Here is a 27,526-nt window from a genome sequence, read left to right as displayed (position 1 = left end):
TCAAAAGCCAATTTGAAATTCCTAGATTTTAAAACAAATTTTCAGCTTTGCCTTTACACTTCCTGTTTTAATGACATTCACCGGATGGATTTGGCCATTTTATACAGTGCATGTTTGAGGGAGAGAGAACGGTGCTGAGCATGGTGATGATGATGCTGTGGGAGGCTGTCAAGGTGTCCTCGAATACAGACGTTGTTCAGTGACGTGAGAGAGAGAGAGAGCGAGAGAGGGAGAGAGAGAGAGAGAGAGAGAGAGAGAGAGAGAGAGAGAGAGAGAGAGAGAGAGAGAGAGAGAGAGTACATCAGGGGGCGTGGACAGCGGGGAAGAAGCGGAGAGGATGGAGAAGACCGCGGCTTACCATCAGCGGACCCCCGCCGCCATTCCTCACCGTTCGGGCGAATAGCATCACCGAACGCGGCAGGCTCGCCTCCCATCCGCCTCCCATCCGCCTCCCATCCGCCTCCCCCCCGCTCCTTCCCAGACCCGCCCCCCTCCTTGAGCCGACCTCGCCGTGCACGCGCGTGGTCCTCCCCTCCACCAGCAGCACCGCCACCCCTCCCATCACTAGGTCGAGGCGAGGAGGAGGAGGAGGAGGAAGAGGAGGAGGAGGGATGAGGCGCGCGGCGGAGGGGAAATGGCTGCCGAAAACAAGCCGGAAGGTAAGAAGAAATAACGGGCTTTTTTATTTCTGAGTTCGGCTCTGGATAATTCAGAGGAGGGAGCTTTCAAACCAGCCGAGGAGAGGACGGAGGTAAATGACACGGAGCGGGACAGAGATAACGGCGGGGGGCTTTCCCCTCTCTCCTCCTCCGGGCCCCCCTGTCCCGAAAACACGGCGGCTGGTGCTGAAGCAGCGACTGTGAGGATGACGGTAAACCGACAGCGGATCCATAACAGAGGGAGAGTTGTCCCGGCGGTCCGCACCGGGATAGGGGAGTTTTTATTTTATTTTATTCTATTTCATTTTATTTTATTTGAATATAATCGATAGCGTCACATTTGAGTAGCTTTAGGTTTATGAGTTTATCGAAGAAGGGATCGGAATGAGGAAGGATGAGAGTGTTCGCTGAAGGAATTCAGATGCTCCCCCTCTCGCTCTGTGCGTGTGCGTGTTTATTCAGGGCTGTTTGTCTTTAAAAGCATAAAACAGATCACTGAATTGCAGATTCCCTAGACCAGCGATTTGCTCCTTTACTCTCGATCTAACACCGGTGCGTTCGCGTGTGTTTATGTTTGCGTCCACTGTTTTTTTGTTTTTCTTTTGTATGTGTGTGCGCTTACATGGTTGCTAAGGCTGTAGGTGAGAATTTGGCTGCTTTTTAGGTTGTCACGGGGGTATGTGTGCGTGCATGTGTGTCAGTTTTAGGTCATGTCTTGCAAAGCCGGACCAAGGTTGTACGCGGCCCCAAGCAGAATGTAATTAGGGGGCCCAGCTTCCAGTTAAGACATGGGCTGCCTAACACATATTTAAAATTTGTGTTTTTCCTAAAAACAAAATCTGTTTTCCTTTTTCGTCACTGTTGCATACTGCAAAATATATTGTAAGCATAGTGTGGTACGCTTAACACAAGAGTTATATAAAGTTCATGTGAATTTATCTGGACTTTTATGACGGTCGACAAAAAAAATGTTTGATGAAAATTATTTAATAGAACAACTGCCAGTGTCAGATAGTTATTCAGTCTTACTTTGTATATTTAGCTAGACACATGCCAAATATTTTGATGGAAATAAGAGGGTTAAATCTAGAATCATGTGTGTATAGTGCCAGCTTCAGCACGACAAAACTAAAAAATAAAAGGAAACTGTGATTATTTTTTAAAATTCACAAATAAACAAAAGCCCGAGTATTCAGAACCTCAAATATAATGAAATTGAATAGGCAATTAATAAAAATAGGTCTCATCTAAGACCTATTTTGTAATAATATGGTATTTTACTTTAACATGTCTAGCATTTATTAAGTGTCAAATTTAATTAACTTTAATATTTACATTATCTATGCATATAAACAGGATTAAACTGGATGAAGAAGAATCAATTTGGGCCTCTGCAAAATTCTACACATTAACATCTGCAGGCACAGACAAATGTTAATTAGAAAATTTAGCTGATGAGCAATTGTCTGACAGTGCATTCATCAGCAGCCTGTGGGTTGGTCTTCAGCTTTTCATGAATGGTGCTTGTGGTTCTGTGGTTTACAACAAAACTCCAAAACTCCCATTTATCATTGACTAAGTTAGACTATAAGTATAGTACCAAACGTTAGACTGCTTTGGAATATGAAAAACATTAATATTTAAACTCATTAGGGAGCAATTAGACACTCTGTCCACCATGTTTGTTTTGAATGATTAGATCAGACACAACCAGCCAATGACTGGAGTCGAACTGGGCCGATTTGCACGTAGAAGCACATGTAAACTACTGCAGACTGCAGGGAGGGAATTGTCCATGCACACAACAATTTGGAGAAAAAGGCTTTGCAAAAATTTCAAGAAAATGAAAATGAATCAAATCATGAATTTTAGGTGCACTAAAAATGTTGAAATAAATTGATTAATATTGTTAAAGTCATTGATTACTGACGAATCCCAGTACCCGAGTAAAGTCCTCCCACTAAGCAGTACAACTTATGTAGTTCATGTTTGTTTTCACATTCTTCATTTAACACTGATTGTTTTATAGTAAACTAGGAAGCCTATAATGAACTCCTTAAATTAAGCTTACGACTACATATATTTCCCTTGACAATATATTTGTATAATATACTTATGCAGTTTTGTGTTGCACCATAAATGTTTTGGTCCAAATCATTGGCGTCTACTGTGTCACAATTTGTGTCAAACATGCAAGAATTCTTACCCACCAGGGAAAAACATTGACAACCAGTACGCTAAAATAATTTTCTATTATCTTTTTATAATACAGTGTAAGAAAAATATTTTTATAGGACTAATAAATAAAAGCTACAAGCAAGAGGCTACTGAAGAGTTATGTTGGCTGATTGGTTGATCTGTAGTTAAAATTTGTCATATTAACTGGCTCAGGCAGCGAACCAAACCAAAAAACTATGAAAATAGAGTGTAATTAAAAGTTTTTTATTAAAAAATATACAGATAAATTAAAATATTTGTGAGATTTGAATGTTTTTATGATGGTTTAGATGATGTCCATTCATAATCTAAATTCCTAAAAATAACAAACTACCAGCACATGGGAACGAAAGATACAAAGTTTAAATACATGGCTAAGCAGATTGAACAATTTAGTCTGTCTAGAGGTAGAAAATAACAGGAGAAAGGTTTGCAGTGGGGATACGAATTAGTGAATGGGTACTTCACATTATTTACATACTAAGAATAATTAATATTCTTTCTTATTTTTTCACTTTGGGATTTCTTAATCATGTGTGTCTTTGTTTTGCCCTTTTGTTTTATGTCTTGGCTTTTATTCCTTGATTTGTCTTGTTTTATACAACACTTTGGGAAAACTCATGGTTTTTAAATGTGCTTTATAAATAAATTGGATCTGGATTTAAGAAACTGGACTGAATGAGACTAGGTGGTTATCTTTCAGAGTGAGCTGCTCAGAACCCACTTGAGATATTCCACACACAGTTGTAGCAATACAACATTATTTCACTGATATTTTAAAATTTCTCTATGCAACTGCTAAAATGCAATAAAGAGGCTGTGAAAACTGTGAAAAGTTATTTCTCTGACTTCCTAATGTTGTAAGGCCATAGCATCCAGAGAAGCAGCTTCAGCTACAGGCAGGAGTAATTACTGCATGAAATGTGTCCCTCGCTTGAAAACTAAAAGCAGCAATTATTTAATCAGCAACATTTAATTAGAACTTGGATAACATAACTATTACACCCATGATTTTGAATGTTTATATCTTGTATGCCTTTCAACAGTTCTTCTCTTATTTCTACTTTACTTGGGATCTTCAGGTTAGCCTACGACCCTATGCCACCAAATATACATCTATTTATGCCTCTGGCAGATTCTTATATCATCAATAAAACCTTTATTTTGTATTTTTTTTATGTCTTTAGTAAAGTCTTGGGTTGTTATTGTAATCCATTTCAGATCCAGCTTACATATAGTTATATTGAAGTATGTTCTTATTGCCTACTTAGTTAGGTACAAATTTGCTAATACCAGGTTGGACCTCTTCTTCAGAACTTTATTAATTCTTTAGATTCTTCACATTATTAGTTATTTAAATTCAAGTACAATCCAGTTTGACTGGAATACAACACAGACAAATTCAGCTGATGATAAAATGCAAAGTTTAAAGTTATCGATTTCAGAAAACCAAGCAAGTTTCGTCTGGTCATTGACGTTGCAGCAATCTCTCCTCTTAAATAAGTATGGGGCTACAGTGGAAAGTAACAACACAGTTTAATAGGAATAAACCCTCCAGCGGAATCAGGCTAAGTTTTAAAAGGAGAGATTGGAGACAGAGTAAAAAACAACAGTACTGAGAAAGGAGTACTTTCTACTGGAACAAAAAATTACATACAGTTAATGACACCAGTAGCTTTGTTAGTGGCTTTCTCTAGAAAACAAACACAGCTAAACAGAGAAGTGCTGTGTTCATGCTGATACCTTTACAACAATAAAGAGAGTAGATAAGATTAGTCACAGCAGTATTTCTTTTATTAGATTTATTTAAGAAAGACACAAAAACACACAAATGCACCGGACAAGGTGTACCATCTGTGGGAAGAGGCCAGAAAACTCAAAGTTAATGGCAACAGTAATTATAAATTATGCATGACTATAGGAGAGCTTGTTCCACAGAAAATAAACTCCTGTTAGTAACTCTTTCTAGAGTTAATATTAGAAAGTCTAGTAGCCACAAACCCCCCGCATCCCCTGCAGTCTGGAAGCAAAGTGCTGTTATATCACACAGACAGCTTTTTTTGTGTTGTGTTTCAGAATATTATCCTTATCTTAACTGAAGGTTTGTGGAAACTAAATAAAGACAATAAACACTGCATCAAAATGGACACCAAAGGTGGCCCAGCTCATCTGAAACTTGTTACATATCACTTCAACCTAATTTGTTACTTGACCCTTTTTTAACTTATGGAACTTCTGTTTGAGATAGAGAGACGTTTCGACGCTCTCCCCACTAGGAAGCAACACAAAGAGAAATTTTCTGGGGGCATTTTTAAAATATTTCTTTTAAGTTAACATGAACAAAGAGTAAGGTATATTTCTAATGTTTTATTTGTGGATTTCTAGACTTCAAAGAAGATGCACATATGTGCATGCATGCAAGCGAGCATGCAGTGTGCTGCCAGAGGCGAAGGGAAGGCCGTGAGTTGAGAGTCCCGTTGCGTGTAAAGACTAGAAACGTAGATGAGACAGAAAGCCCATGGGCAGTTCAGCGAAAACTCTGGTGCCCAGACGCTACCCATATACATACACAGGCAGACTCAAACATTTGCAGTATGAGGCATTTTTGGCCTGTGATGTAGGGAATAGATGCAATGATTTACAAGCCTCAGTCATGCTGACTAAAAGCCAAATGAGTCTTCGCCATGGAGCCGGGAGACAGCCATTCAGTTTTTCCATTCCCTGGCAGATGTGTGTGTGTGTGTGTGTGTTTTTGCGTGTGGCGCCAAACACCGGAGTGGGCATGAAAACGGCATCCACCATATAGCCGGGAAGACCATCTCCCTCTGCACTGGTTGGACTACTTTGTATCATAGCAACAGTGATCAGGGAAACAGAGAAATGATGTGAGAGAGGAGAAACTAAACCTGGGTACAAGTTAGTCATGGAGGCAATACATCTACTGTGGCCAATCGATCCGGGGACACAATAGATCCAAGTTAGTGGATCCTCCCATGCACACGGCTCATGAAGTTTAGAGGCGTTAGAACGAAGTGATGTGAGTGACCGCCAAAGAAACTGAAATCTTGATTGTTTTTAAAATGTATTCTGCTTTTTTTCTCTCTTTCTCTCTTTCGCGTTTCACTTTCTTTCTGTAGGACTGAAGAAGATAAGAAACCCAGAGCGAATGGTCAGGATTGCTGTTGGTTACACAGGACACACCCCTCCTAAGAGTGACGAATCAGACGCCAACAGTAAGAGACACACAAATGCTCTTCACACAGTTTCTGCACGCACGTCTGCGCGCGAGGGTGTTTAAGTGCCACACAGGCGTTTGTCTGCAGCACAGGGTGACTGTGGGAGCAAGTATAAAAGCCTTCTGGCAGAATGATGCGAAGAGGGGGGAGGGTTGGGGTATGAAGGGTGGGGAGGGAAACCGAGGACTCCTTCTCATCTGCCCTGTAACAGATCACACACCAACACCCACAGACACACGCACTATCTCTGTGTCTCTCTGCTGATACTTCATTCTAATTCAGCTCTGTCACAAATCGTGTTTGTTCATGCATGCTGTTATAGTATTAGTGCATGTGCGCACACGCTCATCGATACAGCAGACAGGGCCGACTCTGGCTATCAGTAGTTTATTGTCATATTTAATCTGTACACTTGGCATTATGTATCTATAATCCTCAATGGTCCTTGTTAAACCAGAAGTGAGATGGAGTGTGTACTCCAGGGCTGTGCATGTGTGTGCAGAGGGTGCAGTGGCCACGTGGTGTGCGGTTGCCTTGTTGTGTTAGTGGGACTATAAGGGCAATAATTGCTTTGATTGGTTATCGATTTCAGAGGACAGAGGGCAGATGTAAGTCTGTTAGGGGGGACAAATTGGAGGCAAATAAAGAGATGGAAGGAGGAGCAAACACAGGAGCGTGGCATAAAGGAACACAGAGCCGGCCGGCAGGTCTTGGACCTGGGATTGACGTCACATCTGGTTTGAGCTTGTAGTGCAGTAGTTGCATGTTAGAAAACCAGATTTGGCCATGGTTGTAGTGCTAAAGACGAGCATGCGGGGTCTGACGGCTTACCAAGGTTTAAAAAGTTATAGTCTCAAAATGTAAAGAACTTTTGATTAGATGCAGAATTTTGTTTGGCTGGAAGGAGCATAGCCCCTCCCCTACTTGTTTCTGCATGCTTCCTGATAGCTGGCTTACAGAAAGAAATACAATTTCATCTGTTATGGTGTTTATCTCCGGTGGTCATTGGACAGGTCACCAGTCCATCACAAATCAACACAGACACACTGGACAGACAACCATGCACACACACACACTCTCACATCTAGAGACAATTGACCTAATAGTTTTGGTTTTGGACTGTGTGGAAAACATGTGCAGGTTTGTGGTAAACATGCAAACTCTATGCACAAAGACCCCGACTGGGATTTGAACCCAGGACCTTCTTGCTGCAAGGTATCAATGCTAACAACTGTATCAGTGTGCAGCTTATATTTATAATCTGTACAGAGTACAGTCACTTAAAGTGCAGAAGTAACAATAACCTGGGCTAAATTTTAGATTTGTGAATAATTTTTCATTTCTAGCTTTTGTAAAGCTCCGAACTGTCTGCTACCAATTTTAAAACCATTCAAAGTAATTTTCTGCCCTTCCTGCCATGGGTATAAAAGATAATTTAACAATTTTAACAAAGATAGTCTGGCATATTTTATGTGAGATTAGCACAGTTAGTGCTTTTAGTTGTATTAAAATCACTCATGGTGGTAATTGTTAATGAATGCAGACCCTTGCCTTAACTCTGGTTGCCAACATTTCCAACCAGAGTTAAGGAAAAGAATAAAAGAGCATTTATTCTCTTATATAAATATTGCTAAAAGAACATTGCTGTTGTACATTCATTCATCATGGTATCTATTGAAGTCCTGGTCAGTTCTCCTGTTGTCCAATTCTACAAAACATCTTCAATTAAAGTTAAAAAAGAGAAAGAAATATTGACAGAAAACTGTGATTTTTTGTTCCTTAAATATTGGAATGAAATGATGAAAACTATATATGCTATGAATTGAGCAGCTCCCATTGAACATTTTACTTTCTGTTGCAGCAGCCTGACCAACAGTTGACAAATCTCCATAAAATGTCTTTTTTAATCAAGGGATTTTTTTTAGACACTTATTTGGTGCTAACAATAAAAATGTACTTTGCATGTTCCTCAGACAGGAACAACTTCCAACCCAAAGAGTGTTAGTTTTTTTTTTTTTTTTTTTAGGATTTTTTGGCTCTGTGGCATTTATTTCACAGTAGACTGACAGGGAAAAAAAGTTGTGAGAAGAAGACATCCGGTAAAGGTCAATAGGTCGGGACTTGAACCGATGACGGCCGCGTCGATGACTGAGACATGGGTCAAAGACTGTTGTTATCACCGTAGTCTGAAAGCACGCTACTAAAATCTGGATTTCTGTGTTTGCTGTGGTCACCAGTTAGGGCTGACCAACCTGCAAATCGGCTATTTTAAGTTTAGTTTATGCTTGAACTTTTAAAAGTTGGTTATTTAAAGGGGACATAAACTGAATACTGTCCTTGATGGTATTTAGACAAGGTCCGGGTCAGATTTTGTCCTGGGAACCAAATAGCCGTGGACCAGATGTGGAGACACACACGCGCACACACAGAGAGAGGAAACTAACCATTGCACCTTCCCATGCTGTCATGTTCCCTTCAAAAGAATCGGATGGCTTTACTAGACCTTGTTAAGATGGGAGGAAGAAACAAGTGTAAGACAAAATCGTTATTTAATGTAGAATAAAGCAAAAAAGCATAGATGGTTCTCTTTGGGATGACCGAAAGGCACAAGCTGAGGCTTCCTGAGCCTATGCTTGTCTCCTATCTGTTCTCACGTCCCAGCCGGAGGATTACTGGAGGAAAAGTTTATCAGCAGAATGATAAAATTAGCATGCACGCCCATCTTTCTATCCCTTCCCTCCTCTGCTTGCTCTCCCTCCATTTCTCATCCCCCCACCCCTCTCTCAATCTTCCCTCTGCCCCATCTCTCTCATATCTTCTGCCTCCCCTTCCATCCCTCCATCAAGCTGCTGTGCAATGAGCCTTTCTTTCTGTCACATTAATTTCATCGTGAAAAGAAAAAGGGGGGGGGGGGTGAAAATTTCCCCCGACACCTCCTAATATCGGTGGGGGGAGAGTTAAGAGTTGCATTTGGAGCAATTTTTTTTCCTCTCTCTTTGCTGAGTAGAGTTTTATAATTAACTGACAGCCATCTCACAAGGGCATTGGCTTGTTTCTGTGTTAAATATGGAGATGACAGTTTTATGAGGTAAAATATTCATCAGATGCGGGCGCCTCTTCTGTGTGATTACGGTCTAAATTGTGGTTTTAGATAGGTTACCAGTGTAATGTTTAATTTGGTTCAGCAATTTCACTTTTTACTCCAGAATTCTGGCATTGTCGCACTTTTCTGGACTCCTTCCACCTGCTTTGCAATTCAGAAAGTCATCTGCATATAGGCAGAAATTTGTCCCCTACAGCAAACAAATCGAAATATGAAAAACAACACACTTTAATATTCAGATCTGCTTTATTTTCTTGTGTCCCCGGCTGGTTCAGTTTCAGTGAAGAGCCAGGGAACAACAGAGGTTGTTGTTTATTTTTTCTTTTTTTTTTTTTTGTCACACCAGTTCCATAGAGAGTCATCTCACATAACAGAACGGAAGATTGCTCTTGTGCTAGTTTTGTTTCAAACTGGGACCCATTCTTCTGATTCAGGGTTGTTAGAAACACAAGACGCAACTCTTCTGGGTGCAAAAATCCTCATCAGCATTCAAGGAATCTGCAAACGTCGCGTGTGTAGGCTGGTCCTGATCAGCGGGGGAGAACTAATTTTAAGGACAGGTTAGGACGATGATAGCATTCATGAAAGTGCGCTTTGGAAGGGATTACAGAGGCAAGGTCACTAGTTGGGGAGGAAAAGAGAGCGAGTGAGAGAGAGAAAACAAAAACGCCACTCTGGGACAAATTCAGTGACGTATTTCCTTTGATCGACAGTCTTTTCTGCATGTGTATGTCTGTTTGTATGTATGAGCATGCACTTTTGTGTGCGTGTGTTTGCCTCCCCATGTGCAGCGGGCTTGTTTGATGTGGTAGTTCTGGTACATTTCAAAGGCAGGGCTGTGATGAGAATTCTTCAGAACAGCAGCGTAAAGGGAGGGTGGGGGAGGTTATAGCCAGGAGAGGTGGGGTCTAAACGCTGATTGGCATTCATAGCAGAGAGGCTGGAGTGCTGCTAAAAAAGAAATTAGGCTTTAACTAAGCTGCACCATTCAGCTGTTTAACTAAGCTGCTGCACAGTTCAGCTGTTTGAAATTCTGTCTTCTCAGGCCTTCTATTAATAAATGCATAATTGATTAGGGGGAGCATACGTGCCTGAACACTCTTTCTTACCGACACAAACACACACGCTTAGATACCTCCCCATACCATGAGACATACAGACGCGCGCCGACACACAACTCCGGTTTTGATTTGTAAACTTCATTTTCATCGTTGTTTTCCCAATTTGAGGATCAACTTGTCTTTTCAAGCTTCTCTTGTTATAGCCAAACTGTGTCCCTGTGTCTCATTGTCTCTCCTGACCCTCCACACCTTCACCAGCTTTTGCTCTGTCATCTCCCTCCAGATAGATTGTAAGCTCTATCATCCTAGGAGACTCATAAATGGATGCCCTCTACTCAAACGCTCATCAAAAACCTTTGAGGTCCCGCTCCCTTTGAGCAACACACCTTTTGGGAACACAAACAAGATGACACATGTAGACTAGGGGGTCTGTGTTTATGCAGATGCACCCACTTACACAATCGCCTATCCCTTTATTTACTTAATTTGGCGCAATAGAAGTTATCTGCTTGTTATTCTTGCAGGTGCTGGAAGGTTGATTTACAAAGACAACAGCATATCAGTCATTTGCTGTTGCTTTGGAAAGTATAACGCATCACCAGACGTCCCTTACTGAGTTATGATGTTCTCATCAAGTTTGGCAGATGTGATGCACCTTTATGTCATTTTAGACATTTTAACAGGAAATAATTGTGTGGGTGTCCCAGTTTATTCCTCACCAGAAATAGCATTTCTATTACATTTAACAAAAATTTTGCAACATCTTTTCTTAAATCTGTTATATAAAATACTGATATATCCAAATATGTTAAATAGCACACAAGCTTTAGTAGACTGTCCTACTTTTTCCAGATGACTATATGTACATTGGCCAGGGCAAAAAAAAAAAAAAGACTCTTGAATGTAGGATTATCCGACTACAGATCAGACCAGTTTAGCTGAAGTCTGGTTGATTCTAGTCATTGGTCAAGCAATTTAAGCATCTCTTGATCAAATACATCATACTTTCAATAATGCAGGGTTAAATTAAGCCAGGCAAGTAAAGGTAAACTGATTTTACCAAGTTGTGTTTTTGTTCCCAATCCCTATTATTCTAGATTGTGCTTCACTGCCCCCCGAAGACTGGGAGTGTGTCCAGAGACATAATTTGAACTCAGAATTACACATCACCTGCCCTAAGCCTGTGACTATCCAACTCTTGCACAGAAATAGTTTCCTCGCAGGAGCAGCTATTTTGGGATTCTCCACTCCATTACCAAACTGTCTGTACAACACTGTGGGGAGAGAACTGCTTTTAAAGTGGATAAGAAATGCCCATGTGATTGGCTGGGTGTTATATTTACCAACCCCTAATGCACAGATAATGTATGCTAATGGGCCTGATTTAATCCAAAATCTGTTTGAAAGTAGATTCATGGCACACCTCCACCTGATGTCCAAAAGTAAAAGCACTGCCTTTCCCTCTGCACACTTAGCTTTGAATTAGAATTAACTGTTTTTGTGCGCCGACTCACGGCATGCAGAGAGATGTCATAATAATGATTAAGATAGTGTTAGTAATGCTTATACATTAGAAATAACCATAATTGATGAATAGAAAGCAGCTGGGCTTCTCTTTTGGTTCTTTGTTATGTTTGATCTTTTCATGCAGGAGTTATTTTCTCTTTAGCTCATTGGTCTATTGAGGAAGCATGATTTCAAGAGCAGAAAAGCTGCCTCTGGCTCAAGAAGTTGGATTACCATGACCTGGATGACTCAGAATCCACACAGACAATTAGTAATAACACTCTTTCAGGGGAATTCAAACTCTTAGCCTGACATATTCAATTACTGTTATGCCAAAAATTCTCTAATAAATTAGAAAGGGTAAAAAAAAATAATAAAAATTGTTGCTTTATGAGTCTTAATTTTTTTTTTTAACAGTAAACCTCCTTCTTATTGTCACATTAAGATGTTATTAATAATACACATGAAACTTTTTTGGGATTTTAGTCAGTTAGCTCACAGATTGACATTTATTTCTCTTGCAAATCCCCAACTTTAATTCACCTAATTTTTCTTCTCCCCCCCTCCAAACCCTTTTGACCCCAGATGAGCCAGGCCAGTTAAAGATCTACCTTCCCAAGAAGCTTCTCGAGTGTCTACCCAAATGTTCCTCTCTGCCCAAGGAGCGCCATCGCTGGAACACCAACGAGGTGAGAAAGAGACACGCTAGAATGGGAAAATATCCATGACATGGCAATGAGATGAGCTTACGTTTTTATTTGTGGGTGACTCATCTCTAAATGATGGCTCATTAAGAAGCCAAGAGGAGGTAAACAAACGCAGTGGCGGCTCTTCAGTGTGAGATCCTAAAACTGGAACAGTGGGAGATGAAATAAAGTGGAGAGAAAGATTCCTGTATTATAGAGTTTGGAAATTTTAATCCGAACAGCTGAAGGTTTAAAGCTTCTGAACTTTTGATACAGTCAGAGTCAGACTCTGCTCATACTAGTATTTTGCTAAATTAACATTTTCTGCTGGGTTTGCACCTCCTATTGATCCACATGTGCTCTGTTTTTAGTTGTTTGGAAAAAAAAATAAAAGTGAGATTTTTAAAAATGCTTTCGGTCTGTTCAGACTGACAGATTGTTTGGTTTGGTGTTACTATTTAAATCAGTGAAATGAAAGCCATGGTAGATCTATGAGTTTTCTCCTCTCACTCGTTTATTGTTTGGTGAAGCATCATTACCAATAAATTAATGGATAGCTCCAGTGATCTCATACATTGTCTCAATAATTACATAAACTGACCACATTTCAATATATTCATTTAACCTTTTTGACAGTCTATAGTTCACTTCTCTCTATCCTAATTCGGCTAATTTGAAAATTAAAACTGTATTTTCTGTTAAAAGGTCAAGAATTGCAAGAGAAAATGGCATTACCCAGACAGCATCACGGTTAGCGAATATCATGATCCAACTACTGCTAGTCTTTTCAAACCATATTCTTTAAAAGCAACATTTGAGTGGGGACTGCTCACTTTTTTGTTTTTGATACATGAATCATAAAACATGCTGGTCTGTTCTTACTTTAGATGCACTGTGTTCCTAAAACTCTTATCAGGGTGATATGTTGCTAGATCATTGTGTCTCAGGAAGTAGAAATGTTAATATCTATGTTGCTTTTCTTAAGGAATGCTAATCTTGGGCATCAGTGCACAACACAGTATCCGGCTAAGATAAGCAGTGATAGCAAAATGTGCTGTTTGAATTTGAGATTATAAAATGTATATGATAACTTGTCCAGGGAGGAGGAAAAAGTCAGGAGAAATGTTGCAGTAACTCTGTCATCAGGATAGTCTACTGTGGTAAAGTAAAACATACCTCCTGTCATGGTTGTAGATTGAGGTAGCAGGTAGAGGCAGTGAGTAGTTGGTGAACATTTTAATGAAAAAATAATAAAACAAGAACTTACAAACAAGGAGAACACGGGGGGCGAGTGCAGGGAACAGAACAGGAACCAGGTACATTCAGATACAGGAAGAAACCAGCAGTGAGTGAAACAAAGGCGCTAAAAACAAAGGAGCTTGATTACTGACAAAGATCAGGTGGCTGATTGGCAACAGGGTGCAGGTGAGAGAGGGAACCAGGCAGGCATGCTGAGGGAGAGAGAAAGAGTAATGGCAGAGGAGGACAAGAGGAGGAGGAGCACTAGCACAGGAGCTGGCAAACCATAAATCTAACCTTAACAAAGAATAACTAAACACAAGGAATGAACAATAGATCTAACATAGACAACAAAGAATAGACTGATCTAAAGAACAAGCAGAAACTAAGGCTGATCACAGATAAACAAGAAAGTTAAATGCAAACACAGAAAAACCAAAACAACACAAACACCCTCAGGATACGACACCGCCATTAAATAGAAGAAGCTGAAATTCTCCCTTTTCTCCTCCATAACAGTTTGTCTCTTTTTAAATAAAGGATTTAGCTACACAGTTGTGCAAAATTTTAAATCCCATCTACATTTACTTTTTTGACATGTCATTTGGCCCATAAATGTGGAGGGGATGGAAGTCAAAAATACTGTTATATAACCTGTAATTTCACTTGGTCAGACACAAAATGACCTGTGATTGCTGCTGCTAATTATCATGGGTAAAAGATGAACATTTGGAGCTGATGTTTAATAATGTTATCCGTATGCATTTTCTTACCTTATACTCACAACCAATGTCTGAGGTCACCTGACTGGTCTGGCTGCTGAGGCCCCACAAGAATCATTTATTGCAGCTGTCGCATTAACTGTATTGTGTCCTATTCCTGCAGCTTTGGGTTGTTTCCTCCCCTTGAAGCCAAGACTTTAGTACTTTTATAATCTCTTTATAATGTTTCACACAGCGAGAGTGTTTAGGGTTGGTAAGAATAGATCTGCCCTCTTCACTTCTTGACCTTCACAGCCACACTTCCATTCAACATATCCCAGTCAGAAAGATCTATATATTTTTTCTGTTTTCTGATCATATAAACAGGACATGTTCTGTGGTTCATGACAATTGGTCTTCTATACACAGCGGTGTCTTTATTTGTAGCGAGGGCATGGTTCAAAAGTTTATTTATGTCAGAGAAAAAGTTAATTTTGAAAATACTTATTTGCTTTAAAAAAACAACAGTGGAAAAGCTGATTGTGATTTATTTATCTTTCATCTTTGAAGTTTTTCTGGTGTTAAAATGTGATGAAAAACACTCTTAAAAGGGGATGAAATGCCAGACTGAAGTGGAAGTGGAGATGTTTTGTAACAAATCTAACATAAATAAGGTTATCTGGCTGCAATTAACTAGTTCCAAGGCTTTATGCCCCTTTTTGTATTTGGAAGGACATTTCTACTGCAGTGTAATAGGCTGTCCCCATGAAAAGGAAAGAGGTATGCTTTTTGCATCTGATTTAAAAACATAACTTACTCAGAAATATGCATATGAATTAGGTAATGCCTATGTAACTTAAGGGCATATTTAAGGTTAAGTCAATGTTAACCAAAATTTAGAGCTTTATTTTTCTCAGAAACATATGCCTACCACTCATTATTATTAGGCTGTCCTGAGGCAAGGTCAGTATTATAGTAGATGACTGAAGTTCTCCCTCTAGTTGAGTTGTTGAAAATGCAGTAAGGACAAATTAGCTTGGGACAACTCCTTCATATTGCCCACATCTGACACAGAGCTAAGCTACCAAGGTGTTGAAAGCTTTCAAAGAGTTGCACGTCTCTGCAGACTTAAGCTGCTAGCTTAGGAAAAATGTTTGATGGGTGGAAATGGATGTGAGCATTTATTGTCAACAGCTCCCTGTTTATGCATGGCGCAGCTCTCTGCCGGTGGTTTGCTCCGTACACTGTGATGTGGTCGGCCTCCACTCAGACATTTTCTTCATGTGCCGGTTTTGCACTCCATTACGGACGTGTGTTTGTGTTATTGATTACCAGGTCTGGCATTATTATGCAATGCAAAGCTTATTTGGCCTGTGGTTTTTCTTGCAGGAAAGTCATTACATTTTTCATGCTATCCATCTTAATGAAGGTCATACCGGGAGTTTAGCATGGAGTCTTTTGAACAGAGCGTTCACATGAATAGATAGTGTATGATAGAGAGCATCAAGACCACATTTGGTTCGAGACCTTCACTTGGCAGCATATTTAAGTCCAGTTGCAATAACTGCTTAAGGAAATGAACAACGGTCCTGCTTTGAGCTTTCCTTTAACCCAGCGTCCTCTAGTTCCTCACCAAGTAAACTCTTTCTTCATCTCTCTACCATTCCTCCCCCACCACAAGCTCACAATCACCAGCCACCCCTCAGCCTCTCTCTCTCTCTCTATGATGAGGAGATACACACTCAGTTCAGGGGGAGGTTGGGGATCCCTGAGCGAATTCCTTCAAAGCTCTTCTTCCAACCAGGGATAAAGTTTCCTGCATACTTAAACACTCAATTGTGTCTTTTTTTTCCTCCCTCTCTTTTTTTGGTACTTTTTCAGCGGGAGTTTTATGTATCCATGCTCTATGTGTAGTGCATGTATGAATTTCAGTGCATGCATGCATTTCAGTCTGTGTTTTTTTTTTGTCTATATGGTTTAGTCTTTCTCTTTCTGGGATGTAGAACTATTGATCATAGCATTTCTAACTAAATGTTGCCCTTGTTTTGTGTGTTTGTTTATAGTATCAGAGATGTTATTTACCTGCTACAAAAATACTTTATTAAACAGGGATGGAAAGAAAAAAAAATCACATATCTTTATTACAGAAGTCTGTATTTTTATTTTATTCCCTCAATAAATTGCAATGGTAGACATACGATGTGGGACGTCCACACCAATCAGCTGTCAGCTGCCAAGTCTGCTGTTACATTTGAAGCTTTCAATTTATTTAAGCTGTGACATCCGCTCAGTGTGTGTGCGTGAGTGTGTGTTAGTGTCTGTGGGTCTTTATATGTGTGTGTATCTGATTGAATAAGATACAGTTCTGGTGCAGACTCCAGATGATGCTCATGTGTGTTAATGCGACTGCGACAAATGGCGCGTTGAGTATACCAAGTAATTACTCAGTCCACGGAAACCTCCAGGTGTTTGTGTGTCCAGCATGTTTGCTCCTCTGGGTTTTCTAAAGAATTATTGGAATTATAAATCTTGTTTTGAACAGGCTTTTTTTTTTTTTTCCTAAAGTGGCCTGCAGAAGTAGAAATATTCTTGTTTTGTCTGTAGATCAGGCACAGGCCGTGTGAGCTCTCATACAAAATATCAGAGTATAACAGCATTAACAAACAATTTAAAACAAAATTGTACAACCTGATCTACTGTTTCAATTAAAAGGACATAACTATGATTGATTTAAACTATTTAACATTTATTTATTGATTTTCTCTGACACTTAAAACTAAGCAAAAATATAACATAAAAACCTTCTAGTTTTCAAGTGCTTATTGTGCAGGACATTAGCCCCTAACTCATTTTTGTGATTTTGCTCTTTTTAAACTAACACCACTATAAGAATAAATCATGAATAATAAAACCCTTTGGTTCTGGTTTATTAGTTACACCCAGGTCTTAAATCTGCCTGTTCTATAGAATCAGGAAATCTCTGAAACAGAGCATGTCTGACAACATGATGTAGGCTTAAGTATTACAGATTCCCCTTATCACCAAGCATGGTGGTGTTAGTGTGACGGTGTTGAGCTGCGGTGGTAACAAATTATGAGAGTGAACCTCTTGCTGTTAGTTTACTATAAGAGCTAACTTATTGGATTTATGCAGCAGGATAATAATCCGAAAGACACTAGCAGGGCCATTTCTGAATTACTCTTTACAAAAGAAGGTTTTGGGAGTGGCATAATCAAAGTCTGGACTTAATTCTGATTGAGATGATGTCACCTTAAGCAGATCATTTCACATCCTCTGCTGTGGCTAAATTATAGCGATTCTGCAATACAGAGTGGATCAAAATCCCCTTACAGTGATATAAATGACTGCTCATGGTCATGTGTTGCAAATGATTGATAGCAATTGTTGCCGCCAAGAGTGGCTCCACAAGTTATTGGGGGGCAATGACTTGCATCACTTAGGGCTGGGTTGCTTGGAAAACCTTTTCCCCTTATTAAATAAACTCATCATTTGATAAAACTGTATTTTTATTTACTCAGGTTATCTCTATGTCATATAAAAAAAATATTTCACTATCTTAAACATTAAAGTGTGATATAAAAGAAAAAAACAGAAAAAATCAGTAGGAGGGAAAATATTCTTTCACAGCATGGTGTGTGCGGGGGTGTGTGTGTGTGTATGAAGAAAAGAATGTAATATATTAAGAACAATTTGTTTTTAGATGAGAAAGCTAATGATTATGGCAAACTCTGGATGCATGTCTTTGTTGTTATTTTTGTCCTTTTTCTAAATTAAAAAACAGTGTGAATGTGTGTGTGCGCTGCTGTTTTCATGTAAGTGTGTACAATTACATATGGTTCTTTGATATCTGTTTTGTTACGCTTGGCTCCCCCTGACACCTTGGTCTCTTATGAGCGCTGAGCTGTGACCCCATAGATTTCTTTTCTTCTTTCTTTTTTCTCCATCCACTTCTTCTCCCCTCTTCCATCCTTTCCTTTGCTCCTTCCTCTCATTCCTTTACTCTCTCTCTCTCTCTGCCTTTTGTGTATCTACTGATGTGTGAAATTATTCTGGGATGGAGGGATGGATTCCTCCCTGAAGGGCTGAGCGGAGGCGTGAGCCTTTTGTTCAATAATAGATTGGGGGTGTATGTGTATCTGTCCATGGTAATAGACATCGGACAAGTTTTAGATAACAAACCACACTCAGGTGGATACACTGATGATGGAGGCGCTACCTTGAAGGCATCTGGAATTTGTTGTTGCTCTTTTTGTGCAAGCCTTTCAATAAAAAGCAAATCAAACGTCTTTAAATGTTGTACAAATATAAACTTTTTTCCCCGCTTCTCTTGTCACACAAAATGTCTGATTACCCTCGTGGCGTTACTTGACATCCTGATTTCCAGAAGCCAGACACAGATGAATGGGATTTTTCTTTTGGAAAGAATAAATTAAGAAACATGAAAACAGATACTGCACAAATGTGCATATCATCATGTGGGCTAATGTGCACTTTAAAGGCTTCGACTCCAGAGCGTCTCCCACTATGATGCAAATGATGCAACTCTCAAACGGGTCGACGCACAGACTTCAGTGCATCACACATGCAGGAGACAGACGCCTGTCTCCGCGCCACATGTTGCTCAGATCTACGACGAGAAACAAATGAAGGAGCTGCTGTTATTTTGGCAATAATGAGACATGTAATGATATGCTGTGAAAAATGCGCTGCTCCCTCAGAGCGATTGTTCTTCCCGCGTTAGCTGCTGTACGGCAGGCTTAGTTGATAGTTCACACACGCTCGTGTCTGGCTCTGCTTGCATGGATGACACCAACATGACTGAACGGGGAAGCGGATCAAAAATCATCATATACATTTTGGACCAGCGCAGCTCTTGTCTGTGCATGTGCGTGGAGGGGTCGGTGTTGCCATGGCAACAGATTATGTGCGATATGCACGCATTCTTGGGCTAATAGTATGATCGATGATACATATTTGACACAAACCCCACTCATGATTTTTGCAAGTTAGCTGGAGGCAATATAGGGAGACCTGACAAACCGGTGCACCTGCTTGAGATGCCAATCATGCGTGACAGTGGAGACAAACAATCGGCGAAGGACAAAAGCTCCGCATCACAAGTAAAAATGTCACGAACGTGCTCACAATCACCTCTGTGTGCTGCCGCGTCTTACGGGAGCTGCAATTCCAACACTAAACAAAACTCTTAATTTATTATCGGCGTCAATACTGCTGGTTGTGAGCTATTAAACAGATGGATTAAGCTGAATATGAATACAAAGTAGTCCCATTTTCTGTCTGGAGATACAATCCTTTACAGGAATATTTATAGCACTTCAACTTTCCCACATCTTGTCACATTAAAATCACAAACTCACATGTATTTGATGGAGATTTCAAGTGATAAATCAACACGAAATACTTCCATGCCGTGGAGTAGAAGTAAATGGCACTTATTTTATTTTATTTTTTATTTTTACACCAATAATCTGAAAAGTGCGGTGTGCATTTCTGTTCAACCTGCTTGTGTCAAAGGTTTTAGAACCGCCATACATCTTTGGTATATTTCGATCAGCTTTGTATATCTGGAATATGAACTTTTCACTCATTCTCCAGAACAACAAGAGTGGATGGAGAGTATAGGTGCATTATTTTTTTCATTAATTGTAATAGTGCCATTTTATTTGTCTTAATCTAAACCATTCCATCCTAGCTCAGTCTTAAGTTATTTGCACCAGGTTATCTTTAATCAGCTCTGATTAGCATCACTTTTCTTCCTGAACAAAAGCTTCCCCACAGTATGATCCTGCCACCACCTTGTTTCCCAGTTTGCGAGGCCTGATGAGGGTGATGTCTAGTGTTTATTTCTCTATCTCTTGTAAGTCTACAAATAGGCCAAAAATATATAGTTTGGTCTCATCTGACCAGAGCACCTTCTTCTACATGTTTGCCCAAGAACTAACATGTTTTTCTTTCAACAATGTTTTTCTTCTTCTCACTCTTATATATAGGACAGATTTATGGAGAGTGCAATAAAACTTCTGTAGATACTCTTTAAGGATAGAAACATTTGTTTGCTTTCCTGAAGTGATAAGAACAAAGTTCTCTCTATCCCAGACATTTCATACTTAAGAAACTCCAGTGTAGTTTTCATGCGAAGTCATCATAAGGCTCTCCCACTGTACTATGTCTCAGCCTCGTAACCATGGCACTGTCAAATTTTTGACCAATCACCACACAAGAAAAAAATGTTTTCCAGAGATTTTGTGTTGCGAGCAAACTGGGAGATCCTAAAAGATGCCATTCTTTCATTGCAGTCATGGGAGAGAAATGGAAAAAAATGCTGTTCTCTCAGGTATTTTCAGGCCATATTTGAACCTGTCAACAGATTCTCCAACACCTGTTGTGCATCTCTGCTGCTCCTGTAGCTACAGTGGGCTTCTTGGCTGCTTCTAAGGTTAATGCTCTCCTTGTCTTGCTTGTTAGCTTAGGTGAATGGCCATGTTTTGGTTTGTTTGCAGTTGTGCCTTACACTTTCCAGTTTTGCATGATGAATTGAACAGTGCTTTGTTTGATTTCCAAAGTTTGAGTTATTATTTTATGACCTTTTTTTCTGAAGGTAGTGGGATTCAATTGGATTTGGTTGCTGGTATCAGAGTAAAGGGGGTTGATTAGTGATGTTCACTGACTTTCCACATTGTATTGAACAATTTGAAAACAATGTCGGATGTTTCTTTCACCCCGCAGCAGCATTTTATTGGTGATTATAAAATCCCCCCAAAATACATTGATGCTTGTGGTTGTAACGCAACTAAATGTTAAAATGTTTAAGGAGTTTGAGTACTGCTATAATTTTACGAGTGGAAAAATGTCTTGAGAAGAAGTTTTGCGTGAGGGAAGCCGTCACTTACTAAACCGTGTGAAAAAAAAACATTCTAGGAATCGATGAGGAAATCCAGAGTGATGCAGTTAGCATCACTCTGAGGAGGCCTGCAACAACCAGTTGCAGGCCTCTGTGTTTCATTTATACTGTGGTGAAGGGCGCCCTTGATTTATGACTCTGATGTGTGTGAGTTTTCAGCGCCCAGCACACACAAGCTCAGGGCCAGGAGAGGCACACGCTCTGCATTAGGTTAGCCTTGTCACAAGAGGTGAAAAAGCCACAAACTTTTTTGAAACTCTCTGAAAGTTTCCTTTAGAAAAGTTATGGGTGTGCTTTTCAAGCATTTTCTACATAACATGATGGTAAAAGGTTTAGTTTATCTGTTTCCTGTGCATGGAGGGGTGTGTGTGTGTGTGTGTGTATCCCAGAGCCTGCCTTTGGCTGCAACCTCTTCAGCTGACATTGAGCTCTGTGCTGTTGCCATTTACCAGAGTAAAGCATGGTTTAATGAGGGGGCAAAGAAGCTGGTGCACACATTCGCACGCAGATACATGCCGCAGTTCATGAGTGCACACACGGTACCAGAGGGGTGTTTCACAGCTCTGTGTGTTTGATTCCTATTCTTTTATTTTTAATCTTTCCTCTGCATTTTGGGCTGAGAAATATTTCATGTTTGGAGAACGCCGCGTTATAATCACTAATTAGTCCTCCAGGCTCTTTCTCTGCATCTTTTATTCTCCTCTTTGTCTTTCTCTCCATCTCTTTGAGGGAAGCATAGCCCAGTTAGCACCTAGCATCTTTTAGTGTCTGCTGTGGCTTAAATATTCAACCCAAATTCCAAACAGACACTTTTTCTCACCATCCAGCCACAAGGAACCAAATTATTTCAAATAATGTTAACCAAGAGTTAATATAGTCTCATCTTGAGTCTTATTTTAAGCAAGATTTTGCACGGAAACTTGAGCATATGCCAAGATTTCAGCAAGTTTCAACCATCAGTTCAGGTTCACAAGCAGGTGGGATTAAGCAGGTTTTGCAGGTCTAGTCTCTGAAAGCCAGGTGTCTGAGGAAGGACTTAACGTGGACTCTTTCCTCCTTCCCCTTTTCCTTTTCCTCTATATTCCTCCTACCGAACTGGAAGCGCCACATCCTCCTCCTGCTCTATTTTCTCCCACTATTTATCTTGCCCACTATAATTTGACACAAAATATTGTTAACTGGAGACACAGAAATATATTAAACAGTGAAAATGTGTTACTGAGAGTGCGCGGGGGTGTTGCGTAAGTGCCTGAGCTCCATTCTGTATGCTTGTGTGTATGTGTGTGATTGTCTTTTCATTTGCCGTTGGATTCGGAGCCCGACCGGAAAAAGAAGCTAACGGCCGGCAAAGTCCGATGTAATAAGGAGCCAGTGTGTTCTGTGGAAACAATACTTTTTGTTTCCCTAAATGTCCCCGCATAGAACCTCTGTAATATCTGCGACTTGTGCGAATTAGATTTAATTCATTTGGGACAGATAAAGCATTAAAATGTGTGTGTGAGAGAAAATCCTTGTTCTTCTATTTTGAGAACTTGCTCTCAGTGTGTAGAGCTTTGTCCTGATACCAGCACAGCTCTTTCTCACTTTGATAACTTTTTGCTTTACCATTTCTTCAGAAGTTAAATATACAGTATCTTAAAGTGCCGCAAGGCAATTTGTATGCATTTACATTCCCATAAAAATGCAAGTTTTAAACAAAACATCACACTGCAAATCAAGCACGACTTAGGCTGAAAACCTTAGTTTTTGACGAGGTTTTTCTTAAGCGTTTTTCTTTTTTCTTTTTTTTCTGACTCAGTAATAACTGGAGCAGAGGGACTTGTAAGTAATATGCCTAGTTCAGGATTTCTGAGGCTGCTACATATTTCATGCTCGTGTTTTTGAAGGTTGGTTCCAGTCGAACATAATTTTGGGTTTGATAGAAATAATGCTGCATTCAAATGGATGCGATGCATAAAATGGAAATGAATGCAATACAAAAAAAAACAACCCTGATGCCTACTTTTTTACTCATTTGCTCACTCTGAGGCAGTCTCAGTGTGTGCTACTATTCAGAGATGGTTTAATGTAATTGTAAATGACAAGTATGCACTGAGTATATCTGTGTGACATCCACATAAGCCATTTAAAAGTTTTATGCAGACATTTTGCACCACTTCCTCACTGGCTATGGAGAATGTGCTGTGCCTCTGAAGGTGTTCACATCATTTAAACCTTTTCAGATTTTGTTGTGTTACAACCAACAGCGTGAAGGCATATTATTGTGTTTTATGAGGTAGACTAATATGATAAAATGTTAAATAAAACTATACAGTATTCTTCAAAGGGTTTACAAATGAAAATCTAAAAAGCCTTGTGTGCATTTCTATTCAACCCTCTTTACTCTGATGCCCCTAAATAAAACCCAGAACTTAACCTCGTGGTGACTGACAGGAATATTACCGGTGCAATCAACTGCCTTCAAAAGTCACTTGATTAGTCAGTAAAATCATCTTGAAGGCCAAGGAAGACACCATAAAGGTCAGGCTTTATTCAGTGTGACCAAACCATGTGGCTCCAGCTAAAGTCTCGATTAGAGTTATGCAGACTCCACATGTTTACTTTTGGAGTGGTAGGACAGAAAGGTCTTTTTCTGACATCACTCCCAAACATGTTGCAATGGAGACTTTGTGTCCCCAAGAGTTTTTCAGCAGTGAGCTCCATCGAACATGCAAGGTGACACAGTTAATTTCGGTGTTGTTCCTCTCAGTTGCTGTTGTTTTAATTGTTCAATTGTATTCTGATTTAGTTATTTAGTTGTTTTCTTGTACCAGTCTTACTTATTTATAGAGATAAATACATGTCCAGCTGACTTGAATGCCATGTTTTCTTGTCTTTCCTTTTTTGAAGGGCGGCTTAAAGAAACGGGGCTCTGTGTCATTTCATACTGCACCTTTAAATGAAACTACTGAATGAGCAAACACATGACCAGTGGTAATAATTCAAAGCCATCACCACAGGAATTTAGCTTTTTTGTTGCATGTTTTTTTTTGTTTGTTTTGTTTTTTTGCACAAATATAAATAGCATCTATCATGCTCTGAATGTTTCATTTAAGATGCTTACCAAATGGAGCTAAAGCCTTTAAGTGCTCTTTGGTGAGTTGGAATTTATGAGACCAATAGAATCAGATACACAATATCTCACATTAATAAAACTTACAATCTGACCTCAAAGCAGCTTTACACAACTGAAATAAAAACATGTTCTCATACGAGATTTGAGAGCTCAAATAAAATGTTTGTGTTTTTATGTTTTTCTTAACAGGAGGTGTAAATCTAGTAAATATTGCGAATCGTATTCTAAAGAAAAAGCTGCAAACAAAATCCACAAGTGTGCACTCATCTCTAGCAACTCAAATATCTGCACAAATTGTGTGTTTTAATCATAAATTTGTTTGTTTTGTTTTTTTCAGCTGTGAAAAACGTTTAGGCTGCAGATTGGAAGTTGCACATAGATTTGGTATTTTGCTGGAACCAATCTTTTTATTTTTTAGAAACAGCTTGGTGGAACAGGCAAATAAATAAATTCTTGCATTATGAAATGAACAGATTACAGTTGACATCTCTTGAACATTTCCACATTTTACCATATTTCAACCACAAAATGTATGTCATTGAGATTTTATGTGATATACCATCACAGAGTCGTGAAGCGTAAGGACAAATTGTTACTAACCTGTATTTACCAATTCCTTCAAACAGGGTGATGCAATCAGGGACTGAGCAGGGACTTATATTTATTGTACCACTTTCATAAAGTGAGGAGGACGGTTAGGGAGCTCACTGTTAATGAACTACAGTAAAGAATGGCACCTTGGTGTCAACGTCTCTATAGCAACCATTAGACACAAGTTTAGGAGTGATGACAGAAAAAACTTTCTCTGTCCCACTATCACAAACGTAAACAGGTGGAGACACACATTGAGCTTTTCAGCAATGAACACTTCAAGAGGGTTTTGCACAAGATGAAGGATGCATATGTGGAAAAGCAGCTCATGTCCACAGTTATGCATGAGAGATGGTCTGTGATTCTGTAGGTTTCTCTTCCAAAGTCCCTGGGGTCTTTGTTAGTGTGCAATGCATCATGGGCGTGAAATGAAACTATGCTTCAGCCTTGTGAAAAGAAAAAAAAAGTGCTGTTCTTTCAGCACTTACACAGCCATACCAGCAGTGGTGCTAATATTTACAGCGCTGGAGATGCGAGCTAAAATATTTATTTCACATTGTAGGTTTTATTTTTTTTCTCAATGAAGAAACTGACTAAAATGAAAAGTTAGATTTTTGTAAATATTTCAGTGTGAGCCTATGCTACAGTAATGGTTGTATTTATGAAGCTTCTTACACATTTATGTTAAGGGCCCCTTGTCATGGAGGGCGCTCTGCAATATAAAGGTGTTCATATTTTTCATTGGCATTTCAAAACAATGTTTGTGAATGTAATTTGGTAACTTTACATAAGAAAATGATTTTAGACAAGAGCTTTTATTTAAGTTTATTGTACTGTTATCTGCTATAAGGAACGAGGAATGCATTTCTTCGTCACAGTCAAGCACAGATGCAGATGAGCTTTTCCAACTGAACTAATTACCTCAGCATGGCTCCATTTTCATGCAATAATCACACTGTGATGAATATCAAATGTGATGGCGTGCTTGAAGCCTTAGCAAACATCATTTTTACCATTGGCAGGTATAACGTGAGTGCAGGGATAAATTAGAAGCCTGTAAACATCCCATCCCCAACAATTCAGAGATATGTGAGCCTCCTGATGCTGTGCAGTGCATTTTCCACAAATATTGTTCTGGAAATGCACACATTGACAAGATGCAGGGCAGGGCATATATATTATATATAGGTTTACTGGTAAAGATGCTGTTTTATTTATGTGTCTTAAGAAAACTGAGCATTTCCATTCAGGAGCCTACAACACAGGTCTTTTTTATTTTTTCCTCTTTTCAAACTGCACTGAGGATAAAGGATCATGCATTCCTCGTCCCCCCCCTCCCCAACCATCTCTATCTTCTGCTTCTTTCTCCCGCTCCCTTTTCCTTCTCGCCTGATGCATGGATTGTCTACTCTCATATGGAGTGTGTTTGTAAAAGTCATGCTAATCAAATTTCCTCGATTCCCGGGGATTAAACAAGGTGGCGTTTGTGTGCCTGTGTCTGTGTGAAAGTGTTCTGTCTTCCTGCACATACAATATTAGCTGTGTGCATAGTTGTGTATTGTAATGCAGCTGCGTCATTAGTCTTAGACCAGCTCAGCTGTAATATATCATCCATCATCTAAAGACTCAGAGGAGGAAACTATATATGGGATATTGATGCTGCATTTGCATACCAGGAGAGTATACGGTTGTTTAATTGTGTCTGTGTACAGTCTGAAGCAGTGGGACGGGGAACTATTAAAACTTAAATGAAGTATGTCTCTGTTTTTCAACCAGTGCCTTTACCAAGTGTCAGAAACTGATAGTAGTCACCTTTTAAGATGCTTAGTCTTTGTCTCTCATAGTTCATGCTATCATTGAAGACTCTGTCCTAATGGTTTTGAAAGACTTGGAGCAAAATCACAGTTAGGCTATTAATCTGTGGAAGTGTTTGCTCACAGTTTGAGCAAACAGTAAAACATGGCAACAATAGGATTTCCCAGTCCTAAAACAAGTATTAATTACTGTTAAGCCAAACAATTACATCTTGTTGGCAGCATTTATCTTCTGGCGCTATGTTTGTCTGAACTTTGCCAGGTTGCAATGTCTGCAGTGCCTTGAAAAAAAGTATTTCCACGCTTTGTCACATTACAGCCACAAACTTCATGGTGTTTTATATCTGTATTGGCATTTGCTACATCAACAAAACATAGTTCATAATTTTGAAGTGGTTTAGAAAGGATTTATTGCTTTCTAAATAATTTACTCTCAAAAAAAGGTGTGGCGTCCATTTGGATTTAGACCCCCTGCTTCAACTTTTTGTAGAACTACTTTTCGATGGGTTGTGCTCCAGCTTTGCACATCTAAAGAGAAAATATCTCCCCAACTCCTCATTGAAAATATTCAAAGCTCAAACAAAAAGTCAGGTTACTGGGAAAGGCATGTGTGAACACCCACCTTCAAGTCCTCCCACAGATTCTCAGTTTGATT

The 27,526-nt window shown here is 39.5% G+C and overlaps 1 protein-coding gene across 4 annotated transcripts in view; it reads left to right on the top strand.

Annotated features, from left to right (window-relative positions):
- Positions 1 to 666: 666 nt before the first annotated feature.
- LOC114136273 (calmodulin-binding transcription activator 1-like) overlaps positions 667 to 27,526 on the top strand; it is a 78,662-nt gene continuing 51,802 nt past the window's right edge. For all 4 annotated transcript variants that reach the window (XM_028004163.1, XM_028004165.1, XM_028004162.1 and 1 more), the window contains exons 1-3: positions 667 to 932; positions 6,014 to 6,109; positions 12,368 to 12,471. In XM_028004163.1, coding sequence (XP_027859964.1) covers positions 866 to 932; positions 6,014 to 6,109; positions 12,368 to 12,471 — 267 coding nt within the window. In that variant the 5' untranslated portion in view covers positions 667 to 865. The remainder of the gene's footprint in view (positions 933 to 6,013; positions 6,110 to 12,367; positions 12,472 to 27,526) is intronic.

Source organism: Xiphophorus couchianus, chromosome 20 (genome assembly GCF_001444195.1).
Source record: "Xiphophorus couchianus chromosome 20, X_couchianus-1.0, whole genome shotgun sequence".
Lineage (NCBI taxonomy): Eukaryota > Metazoa > Chordata > Actinopteri > Cyprinodontiformes > Poeciliidae > Xiphophorus > Xiphophorus couchianus.
This window is presented reverse-complemented; position numbering and strand designations above follow the sequence as displayed.